General features: G+C 43.5%; 1 protein-coding gene across 2 annotated transcripts in view; it reads right to left on the bottom strand.

Moving 5' to 3' along the window:
• The window catches only part of CRK (CRK proto-oncogene, adaptor protein), a 28,010-nt gene extending 5,704 nt beyond the window's left edge, over positions 1 to 22,306 (bottom strand). Inside the window, exons 1-2 of one of the 2 annotated variants that reach the window (XM_045836959.1) lie at positions 21,916 to 22,306; positions 11,224 to 11,759 (exon numbers count right to left, since the gene is read on the bottom strand). In XM_045836959.1, coding sequence (XP_045692915.1) covers positions 11,224 to 11,759; positions 21,916 to 22,156 — 777 coding nt within the window. In that variant the 5' untranslated portion in view covers positions 22,157 to 22,306. The remainder of the gene's footprint in view (positions 1 to 11,223; positions 11,760 to 21,915) is intronic. The other variant, XM_045836961.1, reaches the window with a different exon arrangement.
• Positions 22,307 to 27,186: the final 4,880 nt, after the last annotated feature.

The following is a 27,186-nucleotide window of genomic DNA, read 5'->3' as shown; positions in this document are numbered from 1 at the left end:
TTGCCAAACAGATCTGACCCCTATAGGCTGTCAGCACCAGTGTTCTGTTTATTCCCAGCAATCTTCCAATTCAAAGTTCCTAACATCTGAGCAGACCAACTATGACAAGTAAAGATTTTTTTTTTAATTTTATTTATTTATTTTCAGAGAGGGAAGGGAAGGAGAAAGAGAGAGAGAAACATCAATGTGCGGTTGGTGAGGGTCATGACCTGCAACCCAGGCATGTGCCCTGACTGGGAATCGAACCTGCGACACTTTGGTTCACAGCCCGCACTCAATCCACTGAGCTACGCCAGCCAGGGCAAGTAAAGATTTTTATATAGTCTTCAAGGAGAGGAAGACCAGGACATCAAGTGAAATTTCCTTGCTAGTAAAATCACTCTGAAAAATTTCTTCCTTTATCCCCAACTCTAGTTCTCAGACTTTATTTCACTTGTTTTTTTCTTTTAAAAACTCTTAGTGTTGCTGCCCTGGATGGTGTGGCTCAGTGGTTTGAGTGACAGCCTGCAAACCAAAGGGTCACCAGTTTGATTACCAGTCAGGGGACATGCCTGGGTTGCAGGCCAGGCCCCCAGTAGGGGGCGCACAAGTGGCAACCACATATTGATGTTTCTGTCTCTTTCTCCCTCCCCCCACTCTAAAAATAAATTTTAAAAAAACCTCTTACAGTGTTGCAAGAAGCTAGGCACAGCATTAGCCCTGTAACACTTAACAGTTCCTTGGTGAATTTTCCTTGTGCCTATCCTGTCAGCTACCCCCAACTCCTCATCCTTCACACACATGCACATGCGCACAGCACATTACTAAAATCGCTAATGATGCTAGCTCCTTGCTCTGTTCAGGTCAATTATATCAAGTACAGAACTTCCTACCCCCATTTAAAATATTTATTTATACTATATGTCAAAATAGCCATATCATACTAAGTGCTATTCTGGTAACTGGATCTAGAATAATGTTAAGTCCCCCACTTAACAAAAATATTTGAGGGGATGTGTATGCTGATGTCAAAAATCTAATAGCCACTCATGTTAGGTTCTCTAGATGGGGACAAAGGGACCAATTTCTTTCAAGAGGCTGGTTTGATGACATCCCAGCTAACATCCCTAAGAGCTATCATATCTGAATCCATCATTTTATTGATGTTACAGACATACACAAAGGACACGAGGGAACATTCTGGAGTGCTGGAAATGTTCTATACTTTCACCTAGGTGGTTATCACACAGGTGAATATGCATGTAAACTGAGAGCTGTATACTTATGATTAGTACATTTTACCAAAGGATTTCAAATCTACATAAAAAGGTGTCAAGAGAATGTCTATTACATTTTACCCAGCTTTTCCAGGTGTTTTGTAGAAGATGGTTCTTCAGGATACAACCTTAATAAGCCCACCATTCTACTCATTACCTAAATCTAGGTTTCAACACCTCTATTCTCTCGGTGTTCCATGGTCTTTATTTTTAAAAATTCGAAGTGTCACAGGGCAGTAGGGAGTGATGGGGAGAAAATGGGGACAACTGTAATTGAACAATAAAATTTTTATAACTAAAGAAATAAATTTGAAGTGCCGTGTCACACTGCATCCCACAGAGCTGTAAACAAAAGGCAGGATGCACCGTGGACTGGACCAGCCCCTTGCTGTCAGCACCACAGACCCACCTGGCTTGTCTACAAGTGGGCAGAACCTGCTGGTCCACCCTCAGACCTTTCTTCTTCCAAAGTTCACAGGGAGAAACAGCAGGGGCACCTACAAGGCCAGATGTTTCTTGATGGGGAGAATTATATGCAAATTAGACCTCTGGACAACATTAGAACCATCTCTGCTATATATACATACTCTCTTGATCTTACCCTATAGGGGAAGGGTCAGAAAAACCATTCCATATTCTGGAATTCAAAATCTTTTTTTTAAAGATTTTATTTATTTACTTTTAGAGAGAGGGGAAGGGAGGGAGAAAGAGAGGGAGAGAAATTCGTGAAAGATGCATCATTCAGTTGTCTCTCGCATGCCCCCAACTGGGGACCTGGCCTGCAATACAGGCACATGCCCTGACTGGGAACTGAACCAGCCACTTTTCGGTTGGCAGGCCTGTCCTCAATCCACTGAGCCACACCAGCCAGGGCCGGAATTCAAAATCTTTTAGGTTCCTAGCAGAAAAGCCCAAATGTCAGTGGTGAAAGAAAGGCTATGCCATGAATAAAACAATTCTGATTTTTAAGTGGATAAAGAAAAAAGTTCTAAGCAGTAAACTGGGCTAATTAACCTGCCCAAAGTGGCCTCAAAGTACAAATACTTCAAGGAAGACCTTATTAAAATTAACTGTTTGAGCCCCAGCTGGCATAGCTCAGTGGATTGAGCGCGGGCTGCGAATCAGGCATCGCAGGTTCGATTCCCAGTCAGGGCACATGCCTAGGTTACAGGCCACAGCCCCCAACAACCACACATTGATGTTTCTCCCTCTCTCTCCTTCCCTTCCCTCTCTAAAAATAAATAAATAAAATCTTAAAAAAAGAAAAATTAACCCGTTGTACCCAAGGGGTCTTCTTCCTGAATATTCAAAGCACATAGGGATTCCTGGGGTCAAAAACAGATAAGCCCCTGGCCTTGGCCAGGTAGCTCAGTTGGTTAAAGCACTGTCCCAATATGACAAGGTTTCAGTTCAATTCCCAGTCAGGGTACATGCAAGAATCAACCAATGAATGTATAAATAAGAGGAGAGTAACAAATCAATGTTACCCTCTCTAAAATCAAAAAACAAAATTAAAAAACAACAACAACAAAAAAACAGGCCCTACTCAGGTAGCTCAGTTAATTGGAGAGTTGTTCTGTAATCCAAAAGGCTGTGGGTTTGATCCCTGGTCAGGGCACATACCTAGACTGTGGGTTCACCCCAACTGGGGCAAGTATGGGAGAAAACCAATCTACGTCTTTCTCTCTCCCCCTAAAATCAATCAAGATATCCTTGGGTGAGGAGAAAAAAAAAAAAAAAAAAGACACGCTCCAAAGGCAACACAGCTGTCCTTAGAGACCACGTGAGGCCCTAGTGCTTCAACAGTTAGGAAGAAAGGGTGGTTGTCAAACCTGGGGGACTGGGGGTGGGGAGGAGTGTAGGAAGGGACAGGGCAGTCTAAGAAAAAGGTGCTAAACTTTGGGGGGCGTTTTGCCTCTAACTTTTTTCCTGAGCCCATTTTTAAAAAAGAAATTTAAAAACTATTAAAATTTCTTTAAATTTAAAGAATTTTGAAAATTATTTCTTTTCAGAGGGAGGGGAAGGGATGGAGAAAGAAAGGGAGAAAAACATCAAGATGCAAGGGAACACTGATCAGTTGCTTCTCACATGCCCCCAACTGAGGACCTGGTCTGCAACCCAAGCGTGTGCTCTGACCCGGAATTAAACCCACGATGTTTCGGTTTGCAAGCCAGCACTCAATACACTAAAGCCATACCAGCCAAAGCCCTGAGCCCATTTCTTCCACAGCTCCCTTCTTCTACCTCTGTGACCTTCTAAATAAACTTTCTCTCATAGTTTGAAAAAAAGAAAATGGTGCTATGCGGAATGCAATTCATAACACAGTTTCTGAATGCGTACTCCTCCTTTTGTTAGGCAACAACTTATAAAGCAGAATTCCCGAAGGCCCAAAGGGAGGATGAGGGCGATACATAACTGGAAACTTGGTATACTGTATCAAAGATAAAGAAAGCCAAACTGAATACTTGCCCCAGATATGTTACAATCTTAAGATACAAAGTAATGTACATACTAATCAGGTAGTGCAGCAACAACCTTAATTCTAATACTACTGGTTTCAAAATTCAAGTTATAGAGGTGGGGAAAAAATCCTAGTCCACATGCCAATGAACAAGACCTTACGAAGGATTGGGAGCACTACATGGCAGCTAACCTTTCTTTGTATGAGGCTGATTCACTACCACCTTGTAAAGGAGAGCCGGTGATGATTCTTTCACCACTGAGGTACTGTTTTAGTGTCCAGTCAGTTCCTCAGCCTCCTGATACTAACACTACATCCTTAGGAGCAAGTTTGCAAGTAAATCCTGGTGTGACCTATAAGGAGGACTGAGCCTTCGCTTGAATGTGGTTAACTTGTTTCTTCACTCTCAGGAACCTGAATGAACACAGGCTTCGTCGCTAGCTCTGTGTAGTTCCCAAGGTAAACCACCATCTGGTACAGATGTAGTCAAATCTACAATTGGTCCAGGAGCAAAAGATTACCCAATTGATCTTTATCAGAGTTCTACTGATAATAAGAAATTGGAACCCAAATGGCATTAGTATCTGGTATTCACCAAACAGAAGACATCAGGGAACTGCGTGACCTCCTTTGCTCATGTAACCTAAGGGGAATGACTGCTTTTCTAGCTTCTTTCTCTACTACCCAATAGGAAAGGCCTCAACAATTGCCAGCATTCCTTTGATCTAGGCTTGCTGCAGGATTCCGGTGGTCTCAGGGCAGGAAACACACACACATTCACATAAGTAAAGCCATGGAGAAGCAAGTAGAGAGGTGGGATACAGGGCTCTTGTCTTCAAACATAGCAAGTACACAACTGATAAGTATTTTAAGACTTGGCTGAATGAGAAAAAAAGTTAAGAAAACTACAACCTAAGCTAGGTGTCAGCAAACTATGTCCCATGAGCCAAATCCAGCTAACTGGCTGTTTTTGTGAATAGTTTATTGGAACACAGCAGGCTTAGTTGTTGTTTTGTCTATGGCTGCTTTCTTGCTACAATGGTAGAGATGAGTGGCTGTGACAAACTGTACGGCCTTTACTGGAAAGTTTGCAGACCCCTGATCTAAGGAACAGGTAATATTTAGGGCCCATTTACAGTCTTTCACATCAAGAGAAACAAGTAAGGACAATTTAGCCATAATGATTCACTTCCCTCAGAGATGGACTGAAGTGGTCATGAGTGGTATTGGTAGAAAGTTGCAGGTCTTTGAAATTTAAGTATTTGTGAGGTTGCTAAGTGAAAAGAAAAAATAGCCCTGGCTGGTGTGGCTCAGTGGGTTGAGTGCCCACCTGTGAACCAAAGGGTTGCTGGTTCAATTCCCAGTCAGGGCACATGAGAGGCAACCACACATTGATGTTTCTCTCTCCCTCCCTTCCCCTCTCAAAAAAAAAAAAAAAAAAAAAAAAAGCGCCCACCAAATCCTTGAAGATACATCTTACCCTGGTTTTAGTCCAAGTCAGAAAAGACCTACTGAATTCAGTAACTGATAATGCTTAAAACCAAGTTCTCTATCGCCTTGCTGAGAATTAGGGAGGTGACCAACCACATATAATCAGTACATTTTAGCTAAACATAAAGAATTTTCTAAAAACACTAACATTGGACTAACCCCAAGGTTCCCAAGCTGTAGTGTCATTGGCACTGCAGCAAACTCAGAGGGGTGGCACGAAATGTTTTAAATTTTTAAGGGAAACGCAATAATACCTGACACCTGCATATGAACTGCTAGCTCAAGGCAGTTGACAACATTGACATTAGATCACACTGCATTCCTTTCAACAATGTCTTAGGTTTGCAAAGCTGGGTTTTGGCAGTTGCTATGATAAAAAACAAGCCCCCAAGAAAATGAAAGTGGTAGTGTTCAATATGATCCCAAGGTTTAAGAAACTTTTTGGTGTCTTAACAGGTATATACCTCATTATTTAAGTAACTGCAGTTACTTAAGATTAAAATTAAAATACTTTTCCGTTCAATTATGTTTATTATATTTTTCAAATGGGAGTGTAAATATTTCTGTTGTTTGAACCTACCTACTTAAATGGAACTGTTATATATTTCTTCTGGCTTGGGGCACTGTGAAATAGTACTGAGACGTAACAGGTGCTATGAACCAAGAAAGTTTGAAACCTCTGGACTACACTCTACACTGTTGTGGCTGATAGTGAGTTCCTCAAAAGTGGAGATATTCAAACAGATGTTTAAAAATAACCTATGAAGATACCAGAGGGCCTGCCTTCAATGTCTGAGGCTGGATTAGTTGCTTCCAAAATCTCTTCCCACTGGCATTCTATGTTTTCAAATGAACATGTCCAGACAGGCTGGAAGGATGAGGGACAGTAGACACCTGTCTCAATGAGCAATACAGAAATCTAGGTCTACAATACCAGAAAGACAAACTGGACACAGCAAGGATATGCCAGTCATGTTCTTTTAACTTCCAAACTCATTTTTTCTGTTAACAAAGGGGAATTTGGGGTCTTCATTCCTGTTTTCCATACATAGGTTAAAAGGTCTTAACAACTTGTTTCACAGAGTTCTATGTGGGGAGATGTGGAGTTGATATAATCACTGCTACATATAACCAGGGACCCAAAGCACTTTACAACTTCCCTGTCTGTGCCATGAAGAACAAATTGAAGCCTAAGAACACCAGAGAAGTTCCTTCGTTACTCTGAAGTTTTATCATCTATCAAAGGAAAAATACCAGGTTGAATCGGAGAATGGAAGTTACATAATTAATTGTACTTAAATATATTGTGATTGTTTTTGGACAGTCTATAGAGGCATAGAGCAAACTTTAACACCTGCAATTTACAAGGTAAGATTGATCACTATTCCAGCTTCTAAGGAGCCGTGAAACAAAAATCTAAAATCAAAAGAATGAAAGGTGACTCTAAATAACTCTGGTGTTATTTCTAGCATTTCTTCTTCAAAACACTCAGCATATCTTCATTTGTTTAAAATCTTCTCTTAACCAGGAGTTCCAGAACAAAACAGACGATATCTGTCTCATTCAGTTATATTCCCCCAGAATATGAGTAGCCAACCCACAGAACTATAGTAGGCAGAAAAATACTCCTGCTTTGATTATTAACTAGAATTATCCCCTTCTTTCCAGAGTCTTCATCCTACTAGAGAAATCTGGTGGGTGGGAAAAGAGGAAATCTAATAATTTATATTCTGGTGGGGGACTCTGGGCACAGCAATTATACCGTACAAGAAATATCCACCTGTAAATGAGGGCAGGTGGTTCTTTGAGTACTGTGTTTTTCATTTTTGTTTTTAAGATTTTGTTCATTTTCAGAGAGAGGAAAGGAGGGAAAAACAGGGAGAGAAACATCAATGTGGTAGAGCAACATTAATTGGTTGCCTCTAGCACACTACCAACAAGGAACCTGACCCACAGCCCAGGCATGTGAACCTTTCAGTTCACAGGCCGGCCCTCAACCCACTGAGCGACACCAACCAGGGGTGACTACTATGTTTTTAATTTATTGTTTGATAGTACAAAAACCCTTTCTCCAAAATAAATACATACATATGTACATGCATAAATCTTAGCCCTGACTGGTATGGTTGTTTGTTGGGCTTTGACCTACAAAGTGAAAGGTCACCAGTTGGAGTCCCAGTCAGGGCACATGCCTGAGTTGCAAGCCAGGTCCCTAGAAAGGGGCATGTGAGAGAGAACCAATCAATGTTTCTCTCCCTCTCTTCCCTTCTCTTTAAAAAATAAATAAAATCTTAAAAAAAAATCTTAGAGAGACCCTAGCATATAACACAGTTAAAAATAGAGTTACTGCCCCAGCTGGTAGCTCAGTTCACTAGGGTGTCATCACCATACAGAAGTTTCCAGGTTTCATCCCCAGTCAGGGCACGTATAAGAATCAACCAATAAATGGGTAAATAAGTGGAACAGCAGCAACAAAAAATGACCATTCTATCTCTCACTCTCACTAAGATCAATAAATTTAAAATAAAAATTTTAAGTTACTTTAGTTAAGAAAGAGAAGGAACTCAGAGCCTTTGCATCCTCAGCTTCTCCCTCTCACCAGGCACCTCCTGGGAACACTTAGGACACTGATTATCTCTAAAGTCTTGCCCAATTCTAAAATATAATGACTCTGTTGTACTTCAACTATAATTCTTTAAAGATTTTATTTATTTATTTATTTTAGAGAGGGGGGAAGGCAGAAAGTGAGGGAGCTAAACATTGATGTGTGAGAGACACACCCATCGGCTGCCTTTTGCTCGCACGCCAGTAGGAGACCAAGCCCTGCAACCCAGGTGTGTGCCCTGACTGGTGAATCAAACCAGTAACCTTTGGCTTTGCGGGAGGATGCTCAACCAACTAAGCCACGCTGGCCAGGGCAATAATTTCTTTTTTTTAAAAGAAAGAAAGAAAAAAAAAAAGAACCCTTCCAAAAAAATAAATACATACATAAAATGCAATGATTCTAACTTAAGTGTATATACTGAATGTCAACTATAACTGAAAAATATTTCAAGTTAAGTGTAAAACTCCACTAAAATGTACCTACCTGGTCTACAGGTCTGGATTTATAGTGGGTCAAACATAGCAATAAATGTTTTTTGTTTTTTTTTTTTAACCAAAATTCAAAGGCCAGAAAGCCAGTCTCCTAATCTTATCTTCTAGCCTCACCTCAACAGGGACTAGGCATAGCTCCTATGAAAAGCCAGGAACGGGCAAGGAGAACTGTGCTTCTCTGCACAGACAGTACAAGTGAGGATATGCTGTCAGTGAGCCCACATGAAACCTGCACTGAGGAGGACAACAGCACTGTTATAAAACAAAAATAGCCCTGGCTGGTGTGTCTCAGCAGACTGAGCACCAGCCTGAGAACCAGAGTTACTTGTTAGACTCCCAGTCTAGGGCACATGCCTGGGTTGTGGGCCAGGTCCCCAGTAGGGGGAGTGAGAGAGGCAACCACACACTGATGTTTCTCTTCCTCCATTCCCCTCTCTAAAAATACATACATACATACATACATACATACATACAGAAGGTCTTTAAAAAAATAAATAAATAATCACAGACTGAATTTGGGTATGGTAGAAAAGGCACCAATGTAGACCTGAGTTCACCATCTCTATCTCCAGCTAATTAGAACAATCCATTCAGTCTGTCTAAACATCAGGGTTTTTTTCATATAATGAATAAGAATTCTATGATGGTAAACTAACAACATGTTTTTAATAACATAAGAGGTTTTAAAACTATTACTTGGGTATTTGTTCTAACTTGAAAGAGGCTATCTTCAGCAATCAACACATGTGGCTCTAAACCAATATCCAACCAAAAAAGAAAACTTACTGAAATCATAAACTAAATTTCTACTATTCCTTTTTTTTTAAAGAACGGTTTTTATTTTTTTGTTGTTTTTTTTTTTTTAAGATTCTATTTATTTTTAGAGACAGGGGAAGGGAAGGAGAAAGAGAGTGAGAAAAAGATCAATGTGTGGTTGCCTCTCACTTGCCCCCTACTGAGGACCTGGCCTATAACCAGGCATGTGTCCTGACTGGGAATCAAACCAGAGACCCTTTGATTCTCAGGCCCACGCTCAATCCATTGAGCTATACCAGCCAGGGCTCTACTATTCTTTATTTCACAAGATTTATATTTCACAGCAGAGAGAGCAGCTCAACCACTTTGAAGTACTAAAGCCTCTAATCAAGGGAGGCATCATTAAAAACAATTCTCTCTCAGAAAGAAAAATGCAAATGGAAGCAAAACCAATGTGATCTCTATTCTCTCCTGGTGTTAGCTGCCTTGTTCGATGAATGCTATGTTCACCCTGCAGCCCAGGCTAACAAGGTCTGCAATGAATGTAGAGTCACAGCTGTCATGTTCACAGTACCATGTTGGATGTTGCCATTATCTGAACTTAAATAAAAACATGAGGCTAGAAACTTGTTTTTTTTAATCCACCAAACTCTAAGTGGGAAAAATTGGCCAGGCCTAGACAACCAATATTTCATTTTTCTTCAAAGTGGGGACATGAAACTTTTAAGTCACAATATGATCTCAAAGAATACACACTTCAAATGCACACATTTTTGCCCTGGCTGGTGTGGCTCAATGGACTGAGTGCTGGCCTGAGAACCAAAGGGTTGCCAGTTCGACTCCCTGTCAGGGCACATGCCTGGGTTGTGGGCCATCAATGTGTGAGAGGCAACTGCACATTGATGTTTCTCTCCCTCTCTTTCTCCTTCCCTTCCCATCTCTCTAAAAATAAATAAAATCTTAAAAAAGAAAAAAAAACCCCACACATTTTCTAGTCAAACCTGTAAGACATCTAACCTTTCTTTGCATCCACTATCCAGAATGTAAAAGAAAAATTTCAAATCCAGTAATATCAGAGACTGGTTCGAATAAATTCTAGCTTATTCTGTGGGCTAGTACTTGCACTTATACAAGGGGCAGCTCTTCCTTCTCAGTGTATGAACATGACCAAAGAAAACGAAACTCAGAGAAGAGTTCAGTTTACAAGAATACATGTTTGCCCCTTCTCAGCTAGTCTGTGCACATGGAACTTCAGCCTATGCTCAGAAAGCTGCTTGCTTACATTCAGTTATAGTATCAGCAGGCTCTGAAAGATGGGATGGCATGCCACTTCTGCACAAGCTTTTATGCTGAACTACTAACTCTGCATAACTCAGAAAGGGGGAGAGGGGGAAGAAGAGCAGGGAAAGAAGATGGGAAAGAGAGGAAGGAAAGAGCAAGCCATGAGTGCTAAAGAGAGAAATACGTAAAGGAATAAACACAATGCAGTAACTGGCCAGAGAAGACAGGCTATGAAAGATAACTATTTATCAGTAAAAGGCAGTAATTTATTCCTCAGGAGGAACTGGCTTTCTTACCTGCAAAATGCATTAAACAACAAAGACCAAGTAAACCTGCTGCTCCTTAGAATTACTAATCTTAGAAATGTATCTCTTTATATCTGTACTATGCTTTGCTTTTCCTCTTGAATTCTTACTTGAACACAATCAATGGATGATAAGGAACCCCATGCCCTGAAGTTAAAGCATTTTTCTGTGGGAAACTTAATGAGTGATAGGAACCACTTATTATACTCAAATTTCTGTGAGCCCACCTTATTTCAGACAATGATAAATGGAAAGAAACAGATTAGAGTGTAGACAAGAAAAAAATATTTTAGGTTAATTTCTGTGAATTCAGGTGGTGTTATTAAAGTAGTCAAAAGTACGTTTAGTAGATCAATCAGAACATTCAGTTATACAGTTTTAAGCTTACTCATTCCAAACCAGGTTTTCCATAAAAAAGAAAACCCAACTTTAAATGCCAAAATCAGTACTTAATGGTTCAACATCTACAACATCACAATGCTGGTGCTTGTATTCAGCATTCCTACAAAGCTCTAAGAGGTCTGAAAGGGAGACCCTGTAGCAGATCTCTTCTTTCTATATTTTGCACATTATGTACCTCCAAAGCCAAGGCTGTCTTGTCGTAGGCATTAGGGACTCGCTTCTGGATTACCCTGGCATAAATGGGCCCATTCTGGAGGTTAGGGAGCGGAGTGTTGACGCTGGGTTGGGCATAGGGCCCAGGCTCCGGCCCACCCAGTGGCTGTGGGTGGGAACCCTCCTGGTTACCTCCAATCAGAGCCGATACTGAGGCGGAGGCAGGTCTATACTTCTCCACGTAAGGGACTGGAATCATCCCCCTCTTGCCTTCGCTGTCCTCTGCATTCCACCACTGCTCTTCAGGCTTATCCCGGATTCTCAGGATGTCTCCTTTCTTAAAGGGAAGATCTTCTTCATCATTCCCATTAAAGTCAAAGAGGGCTCGCACATATTCTGCCTCCTCCTGCCTGAGAATCACTCCACTACCCTGCCTGGATCTGGAAACTGGTTCTATCAACGTTGTAGTGTCCAAATAGTGTATTTTGTAGAATTCCAGTAAAGCAGGCAATGAATCAAACTCTTGATCGCCTATTCGGAGTCTGGAGGTGCTCACCCCTGGAAAAAAATAGAGCAGGGTATTATTTAAAGAAGAATTACACTGGTGATAAAAACACAGGTTGTAAGCACTTCCCCCACACATTTAGTCAATATTTAATTAGGAGAAAAATCTGTCTAGAAAAAAATAACTTTCTCCTCATAGTAGACAAACCATATTTTGTAGTTGAAACATTCCCGGGAAGAAAGATGCCGATCACCGCCTGCAGCAGAGAAGGAGCAGAAGGCCACAACAGGCCAGGCCACTCAGGACATGCTCTCATGCTGGATCAACAACAGCAACACAGGAGATTCTGTTCACTCCCACAAAATGTGTTGTCGCTGTCTCATTTACACAGTAGCATAAGGTTCAAGGTTTTGTTGCAATCTTCTTTTCAACCTCGGGAAATGTAGCAAGCTCCTCTTTTTCACAGGTCCCAGCAGCTATTCCAGGAAGAGGGGGAAAGAACTTGGTATCTATCTACGCTAGGTTTATACATTCATTCTCTTCACATCTAGAATGTATTCTACAACTTGAAAGAAAAAGTTTTAAGACTTATTGCTGGTATTAATTTCATTTGTGACAACCAAAAAAAAAAAAAAAAAACTTAATTAGGCAAAAACCAAAACCCTGAGGAGCCTAAACAGAAACTAAGAAACTAACTACTTAAAAATCAATTCTTAAGGCCCTCACTTAAATAAAATATGGAAACTGGATTGCTCCTTTAGAAGCAAATGGGTCTCGGTCTCTCTCTCTCTCTCTGTCTCACACACACACACAGAAGGTAAACAAAGATGCTTGGGGAAAAAAATAAAGTATTAAAATCCTCAACCTCTGATGATACACTGAGGATCCGAAGCAAAGGACATACTAGGAATGCTTAAAATACTCATGATGCAGAGATGTGTGTGGCCCTAGACACAAGATATGCTTCAGATCCCTCTCTATCTTGAGTTCTAGAACTGAAAAATAATGAACACATATGGATTCAAGTAAGAAAGTTTTCTAATGAGGAATACAAACCTTTTACTTGCACTGTGCTAAGCTAAGCACCCAAAATATCAAATCATCTTTATTAGATTTTTTTACCTTTTGGTTTCCTGGTAAGTAAATGCTCTATAGAAAATTATTTCTTGATTTTTTTAAATTTCCCATATTCTTCAAGAACATGGCTTTGAATGGCTATGAAGTATTCCCACCTTATCATTAGTGAAATGAGGCAGTTATGACCATTTTTGTTCTTATCTATTAATTTTTTTATTACTTCCTTAGGATAATCTCCTTGAAATGTAACTGCGGGATCAAATGGTAAGAACATTAAGATTTATGTTGCCAAATTGCCCTCCAAAGTTTGTATACTTACTAACTCCCATCAGTGGTTTGTGAGTTCCCATTTCCCCCATGTTATCAAAACAGCATTTTAAAAATCAGCATTTTAAAAACTGCCCTGGCTGGTGTGGCTCAGTGGATTGGGCGCAGGCTGCGAACTAAAGGGTTGCCAGTTCGATTCCCTGTCAGGGTACAAGCCTAGGTTAGAGGCCAGATCCCCAGTGGTGGCCCGTGAGAGGTGGCCGAGAACTGTTTCTCTCCCTCTTTCTCCCTTCCTTCCCCTCTCTCTAAAAATAAATAAATAGCCCTGGCTGGTGTAGCTCAGTGGATTGAACGCCAGCCTGTGAACCAAAGGGTTGCTGGTTCAATTCCCAGTCAGGGCACATGCCTGGGTTGCAGGCCAGGTCCCCAGCAGGAGGCATGCAAGAAGCAACCACACATTCATGTTTCTTTCCCTTTCTTTCTCCTTCTCTCTAAAAGTAAATAAACAAAATCTAAAAAACAAAACAACAACAACAAAAAAAAACCTGCCCTGGCTGGTGTGGCTCGGTGGATTGAGTGCTGGCCTGATCCCTAGTTGAGGGCTTGCAGGAAGCAACCAATCAATGTATCTTGCATATTGCTGTTTCTCTCCCTTTCTTCCTCCTTCTTCCTTCAATAGTAAATAAATAAAATCTTTCTAAAAAATCACTGCCAGATTATTCAGAAATGTTATCTCTTTTGAAATATCATCTTTAGTTGTTTTTCACATTATTTGTACTTCTTTTGTAAAGGTTACTTGTTTAACTCCTTTTTTAAGGGAAAACAGCCAATATACCCTCTCCACTTGTATTTACACTGGCCCACCCATCCAAAAGCCATAGTGATTAATGCTATGAAATAGAAACACTGTAGTAGTCCAGATGTCTAAATTAATTTCCCACTCAAAAAACGAGACCAAATTATTTTGTTTAATGTTAGAAAACATTTCCTCCAGAATGACCAGAAAAACTACATTTAAAACTCTCTACTGGGGAGGGGTGAAAAGATAAGCTTTGCAAGTTAAACAAAAGTCCTCAGTTCAGAATGAGTACTGACGAGTGCCTTCTTTTTTCACCCAAATGAATGATGAGAGAGCCCTGGCTGGTGTAGCCCAGTAGACTGAGTGCGGGTCTGCAAACCAAAGAATGATGAGAGACCAAGACATGATTTAAAGGAGAATTGCACATTTCTTAAATTACAAAAGTCCATCTGTGGAATTCACAGCTGTAGGCTAAAACAAGTTAACAGCCCACACTCAGTAACGCTGGTTGTTTCTCCAACTTAAGATGATAAAATAGATGCCCAGACCTGGGACTGTCCATCTATGACAAACACTTAGGCACAAGCAGAACATAACCCCAATAGTTCCAAGTACAGGACTGGAAACAAGAACTTGGTTATGACCATAGCAGAGCATGGTGGTGCTATACTCTGGAATTTTTCATCACTGAAGTAGATCACCAATGAGAGATTACTGCTCTTCAAGTCTGGAAGGCGAGGAGATGCAACGGCCACCTTGCCTGTCACCAGTAAGGCAATTCATTGATTCTTTAGGCCAGCTGAGCTATGTTAAGGACAGGGTCAGTTGTGAGCTCCAAGGAGACCTATGTAGCACTGCTGGATGAAGAAAGGCTCTGGGGCTGAGTAGGAGGGAGAACCCTCACATCAGCAAAGAGCCATGCTTTAGAAAAATGATCCTGATAACACCTGGGGGGCAAAGCTCCCTTGCTAGAGTTCACCCAACTACATGCCAAGGGGCAACAACCAAATGGCTTTCACTAGTCATCTTTTTTGGACAGTGGCTGGCAGACAGTGAGTGCTCAGGAAGTGTTCAATGTTACTATTAATGAATACAACTCTAAATACAGGGAGAGTTAAATGAAAATCCATTCCCAGCTTTGAGCTCACAGCTTAGTTGGGAATACAAAGGCATACAAAGTGTGGTTGGTGAGCAAGAAGCAAAGTAGTATGTTTTAGGAAGACATCATTCCACCCCCGCTGCTGGCTTTCACTTTCAACTGGAGATATGTTCACACACACACACACACACACACACACACACACACACAGTATTGTAGCAACAACAAACCATGTTCTCAGATACAACAAAACCACAATGAAAAAACGGTTCTGACAATCCCTAAACTTTTGCAAGGTACCCTTTTAATTCTCAGAAAGAACACAACCACTCCGTCATCCATTGTTATGGCTCCATTACTGTACTAGTCCAAGTAAAAAAAATTGGGGGGGGGAGGGGCCATTTCGAACAAATAAGACCACTAAGCCAAGTCCCTTACCAAGATCAGTGTGAGAATTCTCAACACTGAAGCTCATCTGCCATAAAGGTAGGAAATTAGCTAAATTCATTTCTTGTTCAAATGCTTCATGGTGTAAACTGGGTCCATTATCATTTCCCCCCCAGCTTTGTGATCCCAATGGTCACAGAAATACAAGTTAAAACACCAAGGGAAGTCTTCAACATTACCTATAAATTCTTCATCTATTCTAATGGCACTATAATTCCACAGAGGAACACTTGTTTTTGTGTACTACTGGAACAATTAGATATATGGGGCGGTCAAGCTTTGTTGATCCAAATCCACAAAAAGGGATGGGAGGGAAAAGAATATACAAGTTCCAGATAAGCCCAAACTTCACCCCAACCATGTGTTCCAGGTCCTTTTCCCTAGTTCATTTCCTTCCACCCACAGAGAGCCAAAGGCAGGAAATGAAGGGCAGGAAAGGAAGCAGATAGGATAGTCAGTCAGTCTAGAGAACCGCACCAACAAAAGGGTTCTCATTGCTGGGATTTAGAAAATCTCACTGACTTGTTCTGCATCAAACTTGTGCTGGATTCTAAACATCCAGTTTAAACTAACACATTCAGAAATCACAATCAACGCAAGCAGCCCTGGCTGGCGTGGCTCAGTGGACTGAGTGCTGGTGTGTTCCATTCCCAGTCAGGGCACATGCCTGGGTTGTCGGCCAGGTCCCCAGTTGGGGAGTGTGCGAGAGGCAATCGATCGATGTTTCTCTTGCACGTCAATGTTTCTCTCCCTCTCTTTCTCCCTCCTCACCTCTCTAAAAATAAACAAATAAAATATTTTTAAAAAATCAATACAAGCAGTTGTTTTGGTTTCTGTACATGCTCATCTTATTACATTTCAGCATTTTAGCCCCTGGGTTACATCAGTCTTTACCCTACCACTCCCTCCAAGTTTTATGAACACACAAGAGTTCTGCAGCCTAGAACAGGCCAAGGCACTTCTGGCACGGACACCACTGCGACTGCTCCACTGCTAGCCTCTTCTTGATCTCACAGTAACTCCCTTTCCCCTTTCATTTCATTCCCACTCCCTCTCTCCCTTCTCCTCGGCCTATGCTAATTAGAGGTTGCTTAGATAAACACTCCCCACTGCCTGTCCAATACAAAGGGCTAAAAAGACCACTGACTTCCACTTGTAAGGGCACCCTAATGAGGTGTCAAGATATCCAGTCTCCTAAACAAATAGACAAACTGGTGGATATTAGCATGGTACTTTGTAGATGCAGACTGACTGGGTTTGGTGAATTCCTTGTCATTTACAAGCTGTATGAACCATTTTTTTTAATATCTCATGGGGCCAAATACCTACCTAATAAAGTTCCCAAAAGTAGCCAATATATTATAGGTGCTCGAAAAAAAAAAAAGGAAAAGAAAATTCAGTTTAATACACCCCAACCCCTGAATTTCTTCAGAAAATTTCAATTTTTCCCCAAATCCCAAGTCTGCTGTTTCCCAGAGAAGATTCCACAGAATCTCTAGCTGCTTCTCAGCAATTTCTGTGGTCATCGCTACTGGGCCTTTTGGCTAAGATCATGTGTAGTATCAAAAAGTTCTACACATGAACTTGCTGAGTCGAGTAAGTTTGAAAAACCCAGAATCCAATACCTGCCTCTCTTGGAGGGTCAGATTTTCACATGAGCATAGTCAAGGCTTGGAGAAGTCCTGTAACAAATAAACCTACTTCTTTTTACCATGGAATCTTTTTTTTTTGGGGGGGGGGTAAATAAAATCTATTAAGTCAGTGAAGAACTTTTCCAGAACCACTGAATGGATACTCATACTGAGGGATGAAACGTTGAGGACCAGGTTTGAGAACTGCCTAGATGAGATAAATGAAACAGAGATGCTTAAAGGGACGAAGGGGTGGCAGTGGGCAATCAGCAGTCCCACAGGATCCCCAGAGAAGTAGCTTTAGCAGCACAATCACCACCTGAGCTTCTGCCCGCCCCAACCCCCAAAATGAAGTAAGCTTCTATGCTACCCTCACCCACTAGGGCAGAAGGTGGACAGCTTTCAGTTGGGCATATAATAGGCACCATCCTACTTCCATGTACTGGATCCAAAGTCCTTTCACACTTCTTGATGCACCCCACCCCCACCCCAGCACTTAGTCCCTAAGACATGCTGGATATTTTTTAAAAATTTATTTATTTTTAGAGAGATGGGAAGGGAGAAAGAGAGGGAGAGAAGCATGGATGGGTGAGAGAAACATCGACTGGCCACCTCCCACATTCCTCCAACTAGGGACCTGGCCCACAACCCTTTGGTTGGCAGGTCAACACTCAATCCACCGAGCCACACCAACCAGGGTTTTTCTTGTTTTGATTTAAAGATTTAGAGGGGGGAGAGAGAGAAAGAGAAGGAGAGAAACATAGATGTGAGAAACATCAATCAGTTGCCTCTCCTTGCATGTGCCCAAGCCAGGGATCCAAACTGGCAAATCCAGGCATGTGTGCTGACTGGAATTGAACTGGGGACCTTCCACTTTGTGGGACGCCACTCAACCAACCAAGCCACATGGGCCAGGGCCTAAGACATGCTGTTTTAGCATGCACACTACCCATGTGTTCTGGACCCTCTCAAAGCTGGGTTTTCCATTTTGTTTCAACTCCTCTCTCCCAACCTCAGAGTTACGTTCATAACATTAATATAGCTTAATACTTATTGGGAATTTACTATATGCCAGCCCATTCCTAAAGATTTAATGCATTAAAACTCTTACCCTCCCAATGACTCTATGATATATTACTATTTCCCCACTTTCATGCATGAGGAACTGAAGCAGAGGAAAGTTAAAGAACTTGCCCAAAGTCACACTAAGTAGTAAATGTCAGGTATGATTCAAACCCAGGCTCCAGAGCTCAAGATTGTAACTACTCACCCACCTCACACTTACTTAGTTTTGTCAACTGGTCAAGGTCTAGTAATACCTCACTATCCCAAGAGGAAGACATGAGTGGATCAATGACTGCAAAGCCTTTCCAAGATGTATACCTTGAAGTCCCACCTGACAGAGTATGACCCATAGACTTGCCAAGCCCAGCCCTACAGCACTGGAGCACAGCCAGGGCACTCCCAGGCTATGGCCACATCTATATTCAGCAAGAGTTGAACACCAAGATAAGTTAAAAAATAGGTTCACTGGAAAAAGGTTCAGAATTCCTGGTCTATTTTATCCCTAAGCCTCTACAAACTATCTAAGCCATTTCCAAACAAATTCCACCTATACAGCAGACTTACTTTGGAGCACACCCACACCCTTCTTCCCTCTCAGGTGTGCACCTTCACTTTTCTCTCCTAAATGCTCTGGGTCCCCATGAGACTTGCAACCAAGGGAGCAGTGGGCAGCCTGTCCCAGGCTAACCCCCTGACCCTGTTTCCAAGGCCCCTTTTCTCTAACTTTTAAGTGAGCTGACAGGAGCACCCGCCTTGGCGCACTTCTTTCCTACATTTCCAGGGAACCAAAGCAGAGCACGGCCTAGATTCTCTCCTGTTGCTTCTTCCACCCTAAGCCTTTCCTTTGTGTCACTGTCTGTAGCTTTAATAAATGTACTTGCAAAATTAAAAAAAAAATCTACTTACTATGCCCAAAAGATACACTATATTATCCTAAGCAAAAATCTTATTTTCCATATTCAATTCACCAAATAATGATTTTAAAGCCTCTTCATCATTAGCCCTGGCTGGCGTAGCTCAGTGGATTGAGCGCGGGCTGGGAACCAAAGTGTCGCAGGTTCGATTCCCAGCCAGGGTACATGCCTGGGTTGCAGGCCATAACCCCCAGCAACCGCACATTGATGTTTCTCTCTATCTCCCTCCCTTCCCTTTCTAAAAAATAAATAAATAAATAAATAAATAAATAAATAAATAAAATCTTTTAAAAAATAAAATATAAAAAGCTAGTCTTTAAAAAAAATAAAGCCTCTTCATCATTGACTTTTAGGTGGCAGATGTGTACTGTCTAAACACCAACACCAATTTCTTTTTTCTTTTTGTCAATTTCCTTGCCACCCTTTCCTTTTGGTCTTTAAACAGAATCTGGGGCCCCAGGACAGACACAAAAGTGTTGAGTCCTCTAGGAACACTGCTGGGATCTCAAAAGGAAATTGGTTTTGGCCCTGGCCAGGTAGCTGATCTGGTTAGAGCACTGCCCCAATACACCAAGGCTGCGGGCTCCATCCCCAGTCAGGGCACATTCAAGGAGCAACCAATGAATGCATCACTAAGTGAACAGCAAATCAATGTTTCATGTGCGCTCTCTCACATATCAACAAATTTTTTTTTAAGGTAAACTGGCTTTGACAAAAAGGAATACAGTGTAATAGTGTCAGCTCTCAGGTCAGAATTCCTGGGTTCAAATTCTGGCTCAGTATTTACAAGCTGTGTGACCTTGGGCAAGTTACTGACTCTCTAACTCTGTTTCCTCATCTATAAAATGGAATTCTTTAAATAAATAGAAATCACAATACAGTCCTCACTAGACTGCATATAGACAGTGAATGAGATGAGGCATATAAAGTACTCAGCAATGTACCTGGCATAGAACAGTCAGTAAATATTAGCTTTTTAATATTCTTTAAGTCTCTTGTCCTTCCAAAATTCAGAGGTTTATATTTAAACCTGTGTGGTTTCAAAAGAAAAAGAGCTTGAAGTGGGAAGGTGAAAACAAAGATTAAATATTCTTTATACGGACTAGTAAATCGATTACCCTACATGGAAAATAGGGTGTGCGACAGAAGGAATTACCACACTGCCCGTGAACCTTCCCCACCCCATTGACAAACTTCGGCAAATCTTCACCTCTCTTGGGCCAAGGATCTGAACTTCTATTTATTGAAAAGGTGGAACTCAGTATCAAGGTAAGTGCCGAGACATAGTCATAATGCCAAGGTGTGGAGAAAGCTCAAACTAAAAAACCTGCCCGCTGCCATTCCAAAATTTGCAACCAATAAAATTCACACACAAACAAAAGGTTGAGAACTGAGTTAAACTGACAGTTTGCCATCATGTCACTGTACTGTTAACAAAACACCCTGAATACCAGGGCACTTTGCAGAAGAATATATCTGGTATGGGGCATACATATCACATCAATATTCCCATCTCATGTTATAATGCTATTAAACCAACCAGACTGGGAAAAACCTAGGATAATTTAAAGACTTCAAGACCCCCATACTCTCTGAAACTGGTACATATTAACAGAGACTCACTACCCCATCTCCCCATTTCCGGCCAGAGTAAATAAATTTACACTGGAACTAACCTAAAAGGGTAAACCTGCAAAGGCTGGTTCAGGAACTTCCTAATTCACTTGAGACTGGCCTGTATCTAGCCTCCACTGGTCAGGAGGAAAATGCTTCAACCTGGGAACAGTGAGAAGGCACTAGGCCGTTGGTGCTGTCACACAGATGACAGTCACCTCGGAGTCACTCTGTACTTCACCAATCTCCTTCACAGTCCCCCAACAATGCCAACAGCATGGGTAAGACAGTCATAATAGTGTCAATGACCCCTGACAAGGAAGACCCAATGCAGTTCATTTAAATTCTCAGAATCTGCCTGGCAAGAGTCTGTTCCCCATACCTAAAAAGACTCTGGCCACAGCCCCAACTTACTGAGCAAGAAGAGGCCCTGGAGTACAAGAGTGACAATGTTTAAGTCCCAGGAAAACTGAAGTTCCTACCATTCACTTTCAGAGAAGGGACTGTTTCCCTTGGCTTATTTCAGGTTTGTTTCCTGAAAAAAAAAAAAAAAAATCTTCCTTCCACTAAACACTTTGAAAACTAGAACCTCCTAACTGTGGAGAACAGTTTTCTGGACAATAAGATCTCTTAGACAGTCAGCAGAACACAGACTTATTCTGGGCTGGCCACAAAAAGCTTTCCTTCTCTCATCAAGTCACTAGGCTCACCTCCGCGGAGGGAAAAGACGGTAAAAGTATTTTGGAAAAATGCCCAAGAAAGGAAAAAGCTAACCGGTTTCCTGAGGTTGTCTCCATCCCTCCTGGCCTGTGTGTGGTGACTTCCTACCAAAGGCCACCAGTGGAGTATAGCCAAACCCGGCTCTCCAACATTGCAGGAAATGTTTCAAGCCTAAAAAGCCACTTCTACGATTATCGGATTCATTCTGGGCACTGCTGCCAAGTGATGCCCCCGCAGTGCCAACATCCCCCTCAGCTCTTTGTCCCCACGGTGCCCAGCCCTGCCCTTGTGCCTGGGCCGGGCGCTGGCCCCACCCTGGGGCCAAAGCAGTTCCCCTTCCCCTGGGCTGTCCTCCCAAGGCACACCCAGAGGCCTGGGTCAGCAGCTCCTCCTCCCCCACGCACTCCCGCTGGTCTGTGGGAACCAGCCCCGGCATCAAGGCGCCCCCTGTCACGATCACTCCAGCCTTCTGCCCACGTCCCTCGTGGGGGTCAGGTTGAGAAGAGCAGCCGCCAGGCTGAGGAGTTCCGCGGCCCTCACCCCCGCCCAGGGCCTCCCGTCCTGTCCGTCCCTCACCGGGCGGAGGCTGGGCGGGCGACGGTGGCACCGGCGGGCGCGGGCCGCTGCTGTTGATGATGTAGTGGGAGACGCGCGAGTTCTCGGAGACGCTGAGCACATAGTCCCCGGGGCTGGTGCTCGAGTCCCGCACCAGGAATACCCCGTGCCGCTGGCCCTGCAACAGCGCCACCGCCTCCTGCCGGCTCAACCGCCCCCAGTACCAGCTACTCCGCTCCTCCGAGTCGAAGTTGCCCGCCATGGCCGCCTCGGTGCCAAACGCTGGGCCGCCGCCGCCGCCGCGCGCGCGCCTCTCCAGCCCCGTCGCCCGCCGCCCAGTGGACCGGCTCGGGTCTCAGCCTTACAGCAGCGCCCGAAATGGCGGCGGCGGCCGCGGGCCTTCCCGACCGGAAATGACGCACTCCCTATCCCCGGGAGGTTGCCGGGAAAGGGACCACCGCCCGCCATTGGGAGAAGGGCATGGGACAGCTCCCTCACTCACTGCGCATGCGGCCTCATGGGCGTCGCCGCCTGGCGGGAACCGGGACTGCAGAGGAGGGAGAGGCGGAGTCTAGGACCATGGGGCGTGGCCTCAGCCAGCAGTTGGCCGATGTTCGAGTCTTTGCTGTTGACCATGCGGTTCCTCGCTCTACCTGGCTTTAAATTCCTGAATGGCCCGGGTCTTCAAGGTAGCAACCCTGAGACAAAATTGAAATAGAAAAGATAATATGGCCCCAAGGCCTGAGCTACCTGAGACGGTCTTTTTCTGACGATTCCTCCAGCTTCTGCCTTCCCACGCCACCTAAAGCTCTTGTTTTCATTGATTCATTCAACAGTTATTGACACATTTGCCCTGTGGGTGCAAAGGTAATCAAGGCTGAGCCCTTTCCTCGTTGAATTCTCAGGCTCGTGGGAGGAATCAGAAACAGTCCAAAGGAATGCCGTGCTAATGAATGAGGAACAGACAGATGCTCTAGGAACACAGAGCAGGGCCCCCTAATCCAGTCTATAAGGGATGCAGGAGGGCTTCCCAGAGGAGTTGGCCTGTGCTGAATTAATGTTGAATGACAAAAGGGGAAGGGCATTTAAGACAAAGGGAACAGAGTGTGCCAAGTGAGATAGAAGTCTAGAGTTCCTGTATTGGGCTCTCAAGTCATCCGCCCAGATTCTTCTAAACCCTAATTGTGGCCAGAGGTATCTGCTGCTCTCTGTACCTTCACGATCCTCTCTCTCTCTGTATTTCATATCTGTATCTGTGTTCCTTTGCACAGACTGCTTGTCTTGCTGTCCCTGATTGCACTGCACACATTGCCAGTATGCTCTTTCTAAATTACAACTCGGAGACTGTCGACTGAGCGTAAAACTTTTAACAGTTGCCAGGTGTTCAAACTCCCAGTTGAGCTCACAACATAAAAGTGGACCACAGTCTCATCTTACTGCTTCTACATGACGCTTGTGTTTCCTCTTTCTGAAATACCCTTCCACTCCTTTTGGGACATCAAACTCAAATGCCTCCCCTTTCCTTTCCACCACATCTCTCCCTCTCTGCATGGGCAGCACTGTGTTCATGTTATGTCCATTACAGTTCTTACCCAATGTATTGTAGTCTTTCATTTGCAGGTCTGTTTGTTTCCCATAACAAAGCACCTCAAAGGCCAAGCATCTTGTGTAGGAGACACCCCATAAATGTTTCATTATAACAGCTAACAGCTAACGTTTATTCAGGGAATACTACCCTCAGGGCATAGTGCTGCCCTTATGTGGATCGCCTTATTTAATCTTCTCAACGACGTTATGGGTTGGTATTTTACAACTATCTCCATTCACAGTGAAGTTCAGTGAGCTTAAGTAACTTTGTTTTTGTCCAAAGACAGAGGTGCTAAATGGAGAGCTGAGATTCAAATCCTGGAGAAGAGAGCTATGGTCACTCTGTTTTATTCTCAAACATCTGGGATAAGAATGGTGGAGGTGGCCAGTGGGGGAGGATGGCAGAAATAGACATTTTAAAGAATGAGTCAGCCCTGGGTTATGATCTTACTCGAATAACACACCTCTTCCAGACCCACTTCTCACACCCTTGGGCCTGCTCCAGGAAGGGGAGGGGAGCAAAGTCACCTTACCTGCTGTGGATGACTCATCATGGTGACCCTGACTTAGTCACAGCATGTCACCACAAGCTAGCAGCAGAAGCCACCCAGTGTGAATTCTGCCCTCTGGGAAAGAGAAGTCCCTGCCCCTCACCTTCCCAGGATGGCCTAACTTTGAGGCAGGACTTGACCCAGAGACTTCCTGTGAGGCTCTGAAGCCATGTCTTTAAGCCCCATCCTCAGGGGCATATGAGCATGAGGGGAGGGTGGGGGGAATACTCTAAGAAGGGAAAAAAGGAAAGCACAGACAGGAAGAAAGATGAAGGAAGGGAGACAAAAAAAACAAACAAATCATAACTAAGCTGGAAAATAAGCAAGGAGATTGCCCCAAGCAGCTACTGAACTGTGTTCTTCCTTGGAGCATAGAGAATCTACTAATTCAGAGAACAACAGAGTAGAAACAGAAGCTGCCTTGGGACAAGAAGAAGACAAGTCCACCCTGCCCCTTTTCTCCTTTCTCTTTCCTTCCTCCTCCTTTTCCCTTCCTACATCGGGCTTTGCAGCTGTAATGGCAGCTCTTGCCTCTCCACACCCACCCCATAAGCTGAGACCTGCCTTACAAAGAGTGTGGCCTTCTTGCTTAGAAAGGGCTCCAGTGTTGGGTTGGTCATGGGGAGAAGCAGAGGTGAATTAGGGTGAAAAAGGGAAGACTGCCCTGTTCAAGAGAAAAACACCAAAGGTCTTTACTCCCTGTTCCATCCAAAGTAAGACATTCCTTATCATAGTGATGGAAGAGGAGCAGGGAGGTTAGCGACCCGCCTGCCTACCTGCTCTGTATCACCTAAAATAACCAGAGCAGCACAGCTGTGCAGGTTGTGGACTACACGACTCCACGGTAATGTGACAGAACCCCCTGGAATTTGGCTACTCATACCCACTCTGCATTAAAAAAAAAAAAGGCAAACAGAAAGCTTATTTGTATCAGGATGACAAAAATTAGCCCTGGCTGGTATGACTCAATGGATTGAGCACTGGCCTATAAGCTAAAAGGTCACTGGTTCAATTCCCAGTCAGGGCACATTCCAGGCCCCCAGTAGGTGGGGTGTGAGAGGCAACCAATCACTGTATTTCTCACACATTGATGTCACTCTCCTACTCCTTCTCACTCCCTACCCATAAAAGTAAATAAAGAAAATCTTTTAAAAATATGACAAAATTATTATTAAGAGAGAAAACTGACACTATCACCTTCCAAAGCAGGCATGTCAAACTCATTTTCACCAGGAGCCACATCAGCCTCATGGTTGCCTTCAAAGGGCAGAATGTAATTTCAGCTTCTTAACAGTTAAGGAGTAGTTACATTATACAGTCTTAAAATCATTTCAGCCTTTTGAAGGCAACCACGAGGCTGTTGTGGTCCCTGGAGAAAATGAGTTTGACACCCCTGTTGCAAAGTGTGTGTGAGAGAGAAAAGGTGTGTGTGTGTAGGCACAGTTTGTATCAATGGAAAACTACACAGCTTCCCTGTTCCCATTCACATATGGAGATGGAGAAAGAGAGAAAGGAGACAGAGTACCTTGAAATCTCCTTCTCTACTGGAGCTTCTGGACTGTGAAAAAGATGCCCCACCTCCAGTGGGTAGCCCTTAGTTTTGCAGAGACAAAGACCAGTCTGAAATGTGCAAAGATCAGATCTGGAGTCAGATACTGGGGAAGAGCTCTGGGGTGAAACGTGAGAGGACTCCAAGGAGGGTCTCGGGGAGCAGGGTGTGCTGGGAACCAAGGCAGGAGGCCAGACCTTCCTGGAAAGGTGGTGAGGTGCTCCCAGCAGCGACATGCTGCAGGACTGTCGAGAAAGAGTCATCTGCTTTGCTGCAAAGTAAACCCCCCTCACTACCCCCACGCTTTAGGAGAGCTGTTCCCACAGATGCTTTTGTGGGGAGGAATCCAGGAGCAGGTGCCAACTTCCCTAATTCCATCCCAGGAGCTGAGAAAATCAAGAACATCTGAAGGAGGTGAGATGCAAACCCACCTATCTTCTTGCCCCTCTCCTCCCCTGTTCACTCCTCTCTGGCCACACTGCCTTCCTTCTTCTCTAAGGAGCCTCCATGCTTTGCCCTTGCCATTCCCTCTGCTGGGTGTCCAGTCACTCCCTCACCCCCTTCAGGTCTCTGTTTCAGTGTCGCCCTGCCCCCTCGGGGAGGCCTGCCCTCACAGTCCGTTTGAAACTGCAAAGTGCACACCCAATTCCTCTCTCTTCTCCACTTTATTTTTCTAGCACTTGTCTCCTTTAAATTTATTATATATTTTACACATTAGTTTTATGTGTTGTCCTCTCTTCCCCTATAGCATGTAAATTCCACAAAAGCATGGATTTGGGTCATTTCTGTTCCCGTTATATCTCAGGTATCAAGGCTCTCCCAGGGAGCCTGGCACATAAGTAAATGTCAGTTGAATGAATGTAGAGTTGGGTGGAGGCTCGTGTCCAGAGCCAAAATTAGCTTCCTACAACTCACAGATATCTCCTGGAGAGCATCGTACTTCCTGCAGGATGTGAGCCAGGGCACAAACCATTCTTGGTCACCTCTGTGACGTCACCCTCCCGTGCATACCAATTGACTGCAGAAAGGAGAGTTGTTACCACTGTAAACCTGGTCATTGCACCTAACACAGTGTTTATCTTATCTGTTGACTTCTTAGAGCCACAGTTATTACTGATAGAGCAAATTACTGTGGTGCTTTCATTTCTCTGGAAGTCTAAATCTAGGTGTGCTCACGGGACAGTGTCAAGCTCGACAGTCACACCGAACTTGGTGTCTCATTCATCGATAACTTTTGCCCTAGGTGATGAATCTAAACGCAGAAGGTAGCCTGACCCTAAACTAAGGCTTTCTTGTCTTTAAGGCCCGCCATTCTTTCTGCCTGCAATGCTGCTCCTGCTCAGAAAAATGCTTAGCCATCTGCTGATGAGTTCTGTGGTTGCAGCTTGCAACACTAATTCCCTTTCTTTTGGAGGCAATGCTGATTTTCTTTTGGGAAGTCATCTGCCCCCACTCTTGGTCCTTGTGGTCAAGTGTGGTGCATGCCACTTCTGGAGGTTTTTTTGGGAGGTAGGGGGGTTGTAGACACATGACCCAGGCCTGGCAGGAACATGTCAGAATAAACCCTCCTCCCTAACTATGACAATTGGGTCAGGGAATAGCACC

This window comes from Phyllostomus hastatus, unplaced genomic scaffold, assembly GCF_019186645.2.
Source record: "Phyllostomus hastatus isolate PE091 unplaced genomic scaffold, TTU_PhHast_1.1 phas_contig_210, whole genome shotgun sequence".
NCBI lineage: Eukaryota > Metazoa > Chordata > Mammalia > Chiroptera > Phyllostomidae > Phyllostomus > Phyllostomus hastatus.
This window is presented reverse-complemented; position numbering and strand designations above follow the sequence as displayed.